Consider the following 9,130-nt stretch of genomic DNA (forward strand, 5'->3'; position numbering starts at 1 on the left):
TTTAAATGGGGGAAGCATGCAACAATATCTGTCTATAAATCTACTTTATCTACTGATGATTTGCAAACCAAAGTTTTTTTGGGGTGGTGTTAAGATAAAAGTTCCAAGAACATGTAACTATTATTCATTTACAATGCTTCATCAAGTAGCAATGTATACAGAGGATGGGGGAGAGGAGCATTGTTTGCAAGTATTCGCATATATTTGTCTTTGCAGAAAGGGAACCCTTTTGGATAAGTTTCTTGATATGACATTCCTGAGTCAGCTTACATAAAAGCAGACTGTAGGGCAATTAGAACAATTAATCAAAATTTGACCAAGGTGCATTGTAAAGATAGCAACAACAGAAGGATCAATACATATAATTAATAACTGAATGCAGCATCCCATGCTGAACAAGTCTAACAAATGGGGAAAAGGGGGAGAAATAAATGAGCTGTGCAGCAGAGATAAGACAAATATGCTTTGTTCTGCTTCCCAAGACTGCCTACTCACTGGAAGGATTACAGAGGATATGGCCAAAATATATGGATAGCACATATGAACATAAAACCATATGGCACTAGAGAGCTGTGTTTGAGACTAAGGCTGTATAAAGTAGCAGGAATTAATGACTTATGTAGGGTAGGATGCCAAGCAAACAATGAATCTTTAAACATGACTCCAAGACAGTAAGGAAATTGAAGCACTTCAGATGATTTAAATAGAACCCAACATGGAAGAGAAAAATTGAACTACCTCACAAAGCTGCCCAAAAGATATTACATACATACATACATACATACATACAGTACATACCTACACAAAACCTTTAAGTAACTGTAGATGGAAGCAATTTGTGCATGAATTGTGGGTGACTAGAATATAACAGGGTGGAATGCTTCCAAAAGATTGACTTTAGCTGGATTTTTTATCTAGACCCTAAAACCTTGGCAATCCAGGTAAAAGGAAACCATAATGAGATGAAAGGTGTTTTGGGAATTAATGTGGGCACCAAGGATTGCAAGAAAAAGATATGCCTCTAGGACAAGAATAAGGATGTTTAAGAAGATTAATGCCATCTAAAAGGAAAATAGGGTGGGGGATGGAGACATGGGGAGAATCCAGCAGGCATGGATGTAGGGTAAATCAACAGGACAACCTAAGAGAAAAGTTACTTGGCTAAAAAGCACAAGTATAAAATAAATATGTACAAACAAGAATTCTGTGCATTTCTATGAATCGGGCATGGCATTCATTAACCTGAAAGCAATGGATAATAGAAAAGGGCTATTACAATCAGAAAACATGTACAAAGACAACAGCCAATACTGCAAAAAAAGCAAAACAAAAGTCTATAAAAGATACAAATGAATCTGGCAAGAGACCATTCTTAGTGTTTCTTCCATGTGTGCTGTAATGCAGAAAAATAAGGTTAGCTCTGAGAATGAGAAGGGTTAACAATGGAAAGATTGACAAAGGTTGACAAAGACCCAGGTTTGGAGAAATAAGATTCATGTACATATGAGTGAAACCCCAAATCAAATGAATTAGTTAAAATGTGTGAAATGAGGTGGACAAGAAGTAGCATTTCACATCTAAAGTAAAAAACCTTCAGCTACCCATTTCCCTGAAAGCTCTTAAATGGGACCCTGAACTTCTGCCCCTTATTCTGGGTGAATGAAGACTGACTGTAAAGGACATACATTCCACACATTCTCAGGAGCCCACTTCACTATAGTTAAGATTGATGAGGTACACACTAAAGCTCAAAGAAAATGAGTTAAAATCTCAGGGAGACCTTACAAAGTATATGAGGAAAACCAGTTCCAGAGTGTATAAAGCAGGAGAGTTCCAGCAGAAGGCAGTGGAAAAGAAAGACAGCTATGGGGTCAATGAACACAATATACAGACAGGCAGGCCACATATATGGGATTGATACAATTCTTTCTGCCTTCATTCCTTTCAAAGGCTTAGCAGCTGCATGAGACACAGAAATTCCATAGGTGCAACTTCTCTTTCTTTTCTTCCGCAAGCACAGCACGTGAAGAGGAATGAGGGGCTTGCCCAATGTTTGTGTGTCTCTCTCTCACATGTACAAATGGGCAAGAAGAGAGAAAACAGGCACCAACTGCATTAAACACCAAGTCCCAGGACTAAGTTGCACGCTGAAAACAGAGGGCACAGCAAACACACACACACACACACACACACACACACACACACACACACGGGGGGGGGGGGGAGAGAGAGAGAGAGGATATGAAGAACTAGGTAAGTACCAAAACAGTTCAACAATTGATTTTGAGCTTGATGACAAAAGCAGCCAGCAGTGAGAGTGAGTCACAACAGTGCAGTAAATGTGAACCAAATTGCAACGCTAAGGCTTTGGCTAAGGCCAGTCAGAGGCCAGCTGGGCCATGGATGAACTGTATCTTTCCCTCAGCCATCAGCCTGCTGAGCGTAGTAGTTGGCATAAGTCAGCTATGGAAACAGCCAAACATGGAGAGATTCAACAAGAAGCTCCTGGCACTGGGTAACTTGTGAAGTACAGGTCAGAGGGTCAGACTAGCAAAGGGAACTCCAGGTATACACACACACACACACACACACACACACACACACACACACACACACGCACAAAGAACAGGCTCAGAGAAGCCTGAAACTCACAGGCTGACCTTGGGCTTTACTGCTCCCTCCAGCCTACCTAACAAGGTTGCAGTGAGGAAACATAAGAGGTTCGGCGGTGGGGAGAACTATCAATCATACATCGAAAGAGAGAGGTGGAGAAAACAGAGATCACTGCGCAAAGAGCCTCCCTCTTCTCCCCCCCCCCCTCCGCGCGCGTCTCACCTGGGAGGTTTGACCGCGGCGCTCTCTCGCTTGTCCAAGACGCCGGGGACGCAGTTGGTGAGCTCGGTCCAGTCGGCGTGCAGTCCGCAGCTCCAGCCCGTGGAGAAGCGCGAGAAGAGCCAGGTCTCCCGGCGGTTGGGCCGGTAGCAGGTGCATTTCTTCTGCCCGGGCCGACAATCGCAGGGGACCTCGAGGCGCACGTTTTGCACCAGGTGGCGGCCGAAAGTGGTGCCGCCCGTCTTCTGGATGTGCAGGAAGACGATCACGTCGTCCCCCTTCATGTCGAAGGCCAGCTGGCGCTCCAGCTCCCGCACGGGGAAGTAGTACTTCTTGACGTAGTGTGGGTCCGGAGTGGGGAAGAGGTCCAGCTCATCCTGGTACGAGCGGCCGCTCGGCGAGCCCAGACTCAGCCCCGGCCCCACATATTGGTACAGGATGAGCATGAAGCACACCGAACCCGCCACGATCAGCAGGAACTTGCTGTTCCTTTCAACCATGGTCCTTCCAGCGCGCTTCATATGCCACCATCTCCCGGCAATGGGGAGGCGGCGGCGGCGGCTGCTGCTGTTCCTGACGGTGTCGGCGGCGCCGAAATACGCTCCTCTTGTCTCGCCTTTGCTTCACGCACCAGTACCGACAACCAAACCGGCGCCTCCCTCTGCAAGAAGCGAGGATTCCCTGCCCCTCTCCTTTTTTTTCTCCTCCTTCTCCTTCTTCTGCTTCAGTCAGATCGGCAAAAGGGGGAGGCGAAGACGGGGGAGGGGGGGCGTACAGCGCGGTTCCAAATGACCCCCTCCCCCGGTTCCGCCTACCTCACAGTCCCGTCCCGCCTCTGCCTACGGGACTTTGCTTTCCCCTTCGCTCCGGCTCCAATCTGGCCAGGCGATCTGTTCACACGACCCGCAGCCCTCTGTCTCGCGCTGCTTCGCTCGCCGCTGCCGCACGCCAGTTCGAGTCCTTCCTGCCTGGCTTCCTATTGCCAAGCCCCACCATGATCTGAGCCCAGCATGCACAGCGCCGCCTCCACTCACTTCTCTAGCAGCTCCGAGCGCGCACTGGAGAAGGGAGAGTAGTCGCGGCGGCGGCGGCGGCGGCGGCGGCGGCGGCAAACACAGGCACGCCGCAAAGACAGCAAGCAGTTCTGGAGGCTCCGAAGTTGCAAGCGCCCGCCCGTAGAAAATTTGGGTGTGCGCGCGCTGCTGCTGTGGCTGCGATGTTTTGGGGACTTCCCCACTTCCTCTTTTACATAACCAAAGCCTACCAATGGGAAGCGCGGTCACCGATCTCCACGTTCAAGAGCAATGATATCCATTAATCTCAGAACTGGCGATCAGATCTCTCTTCGCTCCCTCAGCTCCCGATCCAGGAGAAAGGAAGGACCACGTGTTCTTCAGTCGCGAAATCTATTTTGCTCGCTTTTCTAATTAAAGGAAGAGCCACCTCGGGATCCAGGTTCTATTATCTTTTCGGGTTGTCCTCTTCGAGAGCTTTTGAACAATTGCATGATTCTTCAACAGGTGCTACTTTTCCCTGGTATTAAACTGAGCGATGAATCAAAATTAACCTGAAAGTCAATTATTGCAGTCATTTTTATCTGAAAATTTATACACCGTTCTTTTTTTTTCTTTTTACAAACCCAGAATTGGTTGACAATCCGATGCACAATAATGCAATACAAAACTTTTAGTTCCTAAAAATAAAAAAAATATGCATCATTTAGATATGTAGTTTTACTTTAAAAGTAAGAATATTATCTTGAACAAGAAAAGTAACCAATGATGTTTTAATCCTATTAATGATTGTGAAAGGTTTTTCTTGAAGGCTGTTTGGGAATGATCTACGAAGACATTTTCCTCTAATAATTATAATCAGCATTTTTATTTCTGTGTTTATGAATGGCATGATTCGATCCAGAGATCTTTTGCATATTTAACAAATGATCTTAAAAGACTCATTTTGCCTTTTGCAGATCACATCAACATGAGCGATTAAATTAGAAAATTCAAAGCTCAATCACATTTTGGACAATCCCATTACATTCAGTGACTTTACTTTGTAATAGAGGTGCAGTTGATTGCTGAATCAGACTCATACTGAATTATTTGAAGATTCAAACTAGAATTGCTAGTCCAAAATTATTTTGTATCTGAGATGAAAAGGGAAACTTTCAAATTGGGTGCAAAAGCTATAATAGTGATGACAAACCTTTTAGAGACCAAGTGCCCAAACTGCAACCCAAGACCCACTTATGTATCATCGGGTGCCGGGTGGGTGTGGCCCTTTGGGTGGGTGTGGCCCATTGGATGGGCATGGCTGCAGTGGTAACGGCAGACTGGGTGGGACTAAAAAGTTCAATCAATCAATTCCAACTTTGCAAGAACTTTTTTTTGCCCGTGAGAAGTTGAAATTGATTGATTGATTGAACCTTTTTTTTTTTGCACATGGCGGCGGAGGCCTAAAGCGAAAAGGTTTTATAAAGCCCAGCTGAAGGCCTACGCCTGGGGCAACGGCGCGTGTGCCCACAGAGAGGACTTGGCATGCCACCTATGCCATAGGTTCGCCACCACGGAGCTATAAATTACCTTGAGGAATATTCAGGATTTTTTTTTAGAGCAGTAGATTTTTACTTAGAGGGCATAAATAAAACTCCATCTATCTCCTTCAGTGGCTTGTTGCCTTTTCAGCCATTATCACCTTAGGCAACTGTCATTCCAACTAATAGTAGGGCTACTTTTGGCATTTATCACAAAAAAGTCTTGTAATATTGCCTTCAGTTTAGTTAAAGAAAGAATACTTTTATTGCTTTAGGAATGTCTTTATGAAAGTGAAAGCAGGAAAACAATGTTATAAGAAACAATTTTCCTCTCCCTTTGTCTCCCAAGTCTGTGCCTCATCCCATCAATCACAGTAATCTCTTCATTGTGATGTCACAAAGAGTTACTCTTCTGATGTCACAAAGGCAGGATTATGAGAATGAAAAAAATGAATAGTGAATGCACCCGGAGCTGCATTTTGCAAGATGAACAGCTATATAACTTTAATAAATAAAATAACAAAAGGTGGAAGAACTAGAATCTGATAGTAAAATAAAGTATGAGGAAAACTAAAATCGCTGACAGGCAAATTTAGTCATCCAACATCATCAATGGAAAATTATATCGGTGCAAATTTTTTTGAAAGTTTAATGTGTTGAACCTGGCAATGAAAATTTTAGAGACAAAGAAAGAAAAGGGGGAGGCAAACTCAAAATATAGTACCAATTTTCACAATTGATAGTTATGGTGGAAAATGCAAGAAAGCACAACTCCAAATGCAGTTATTCTATCCCCCAGAAGCATGAAGTCCCTAATCTAAAGAACATACCTCAGAATGTAAATTGCCGTATTTTTCACCAGGAACTGTTGAATAAAATGTATGGTACTTTTCTAAATATACTACACATCATTTGGGAGGGGGGGAGTTTACATGTATGCGACTGGCAGTGAATGGGTATATAAACTACTTTGTACACAAAAAAATGTATTATTGCTGCTAAAGGCTAGAAAAGAAAAACCCATTTGGGGATTTCTCTCTTTTTTACAAGATTGGAATTAGATTCCCCAATAGTTTTGCATCCTGTAATGCCACTCAGAAGCCCTCTAAACTGTCATATAGAATGAATGGCATTTGTCAACTTTCCCACACAAGGCCATCTTGGCTAGGAATGCTGGAAATTCTCAGGCACCAGGTTTAGAGGAAAGATCTATGGAGGCCAATCAATTTTTATGCTTATTACCAACACTGGAGAGAGCCAAATATTTTAAATGTTATTTTCTTATTATGGTTTTATAGATGGCATCATCTGTAGCATTCTATCGTATAACAAACTTGATTTCAACACGTTCTGGAAAGTGCACATCGGTTATGTAGGGAGGGGGAAGTCTCATCCTCTTCATGAATAAACTCACCACAATTTCAATATATAGGGAGTCTCCTTGGCAAAAATAGGGATGAAAGTTCAATATAACAATCAGGCAGAAAAGAAAGGCAAATGTGAACGGAAGTTTATGTCAGTCCAAAAGGGTAATAAAAAGTTACCTAATTACCTACTTACAAAAGCTTGGGCTCCCTCTCCATCTCTTTCCTCTTCCTCTTCCTCTTCCCCGTCCTCCTTTCCCTCTCCCTTTCTGGCTAAGAATTGCTTTTTCTATATAATGGCTTGAAGGAAAACACAATAACAATGTCAAAAATAATCCTTTCTATTAGTGCATAGGCAACTGGTAGGTTTCCTATTCAGCTTTAAAAGGTAAAGGTAAAGGTTCCCCCGCACATGCGTGCTAGTCGTTTCCGACTCTAGGGGCTGGTGCTCATCTCCGTTTCAAAGCCGAAGAGCCATTGTTTGTCCGAGGATGTCTCCGTGGTCATGTGGCCGGCATGACTAGATGCCAAAGGCGCACAGAGCACTGTTACCTTCCCACAGTAGTGGACCCTATTCTTCTACTTGCATTTTTACGTGCTTTAGAACTGCTAGGTTGGCAGAAGCTGGGACGAGTAACAGGCGCTCACTCTGCTATGTAGCACTCGGGATTCTACCTGCCAAACTGCCGACCTTCTGATCGACAAGCTCAGTGTCCTAAAGCAGGATTGTATGACTTGAGGCAATGATGGTGAACCTTTTAGAGACCAAGCACCCAAACTGCGACCCATGTCAGGTGGGCGTGCCCTAGGACTGGGGCGATGGCATCTGTGCCCACAGAGAGGGTTCTATGTGCCACCTGTGGCACGCGTCCCATAGGTTCGCCACCATGGACTTAGGGTTATCTATGTTTCCTGGTAAAATACATGGTAAAATCCCATTGAAGGAAAATTCCACTTAGGGTTAGGGTTAGGTCACCATGAACTCATAGAGCAAAATGGACATTGCCAACAAATTTGAAATACTTGGGTATGGTTAGGAGGGCACTTACTTTTTTAGCCTGCCATATCTGTTTCCTGATAAAATACATTGGAGGAAAATTCCACTTAGCGTTAGGGTTAGGTCACCATGAACTCATAGAGCAAAATGGACATCACCATTTTTTTTTGCACACACTGGCGGAGGCCTAAAACGAAAAGGTTTTATAAAACCCAGCTGAAGGCCTAGGACTGGGGCGATGGCGCATGTGCCAACAGAGAGGGCACCACCACGGACTTGAGGTATCCACATCCCCAGGTCCTCTATAAACTGTTGAAGATTCTAGTGTTTAATATGATGGAAGAACAGAATTTTAATAAAATGAGATACAATCATATTAACTGAAATTGATTTAATGAAACTGATATTGATTTGTTGTAATTCCACATATTTTTTCCAAAGCCAAGTGACACCCTTGGCCCAGGAATGGTGCTTGTTAGAGGCATAGTGAATTATTCAACTCACCTCTTCTCAAATGAGGTAACATAAATCTTTCACAGAACCCAATCTCACAAAGGATGTCATATTTATTCCCCCTTTTCTTTGACATCTTTATCTCCATTTTGTATACCATATTTGAGAATAATTATATCTTCACAATGAAAGAGGAAAGTGGAGAAATGAAGCTTTATTTAAGTTTGGAAGTTAATGTCTGGATTTGGGAAGTGCTGGCATTTATGCACTATTTTATATAAGCGGTTGAAATAAATGTAAGACTATAAAGAGCCACAAAGGAGCTTGTGGTATTGATATTTGCCTTTGGTTGTAAAAGTATATTTACTATACTAAAAGGGTATTTACTACAGAATGAGTTAGAAACAAATAAGAAGCATGAAGACAATATGAAAGTGGTTTATTTGCATTACATTGATAACGAATTAAAAGGATGGAGGAACCAACCAGAACTGGTTGGTTATGTGGAATAAAAATGTATAAATACAATTTGTTATAAGTCTTGTATTGCTGCATTAATAATTTTTGCTGTGAAATGGAAAGATGCATTACAATAGCTAACTAACTACCTGTTTATTTATTAATTGATTATTCATAATCAGTTTTATATGGCTGCCCATCTCAAATACTTGATTCTAGGCAATGATATTGGTTTCCTTACAAATAGCACAACTGAATTCTATTGTAGTCCACTGTAAAAGGATATGTGACATCTAATATTAGATCAGTAATATATTAAAAGTGCCACATTCCCAAAGTGAATTCACAAAATTGCATGATTAATTCAGTGACACCAAATGCAGAATAATGTTGCATTTAAAAAGACAGAGAGAAAAGATACAGAATGCTAGGAACATCTCTGGGAGAATTCCTACATTTTTCATATAAGGGACATCTATTTTTTTTTCT

At 42.6% G+C, this 9,130-nt stretch overlaps 1 protein-coding gene across 1 annotated transcript in view; it reads right to left on the minus strand.

Moving 5' to 3' along the window:
- Positions 1 to 3,899, minus strand: part of HS6ST1 (heparan sulfate 6-O-sulfotransferase 1) — a 192,276-nt gene extending 188,377 nt beyond the window's left edge. The window contains exon 1 of the mRNA XM_083363205.1: positions 2,836 to 3,899. Within this exon, the coding sequence (XP_083219331.1) occupies positions 2,836 to 3,353 (518 nt within the window). The 5' untranslated portion in view covers positions 3,354 to 3,899. The remainder of the gene's footprint in view (positions 1 to 2,835) is intronic.
- Between the last annotated feature and the right edge of the window lie 5,231 nt (positions 3,900 to 9,130).

Source organism: Vipera ursinii (assembly GCF_947247035.1).
Source record: "Vipera ursinii genome assembly, chromosome: 5".
NCBI classification, from domain to species: domain Eukaryota; kingdom Metazoa; phylum Chordata; class Lepidosauria; order Squamata; family Viperidae; genus Vipera; species Vipera ursinii.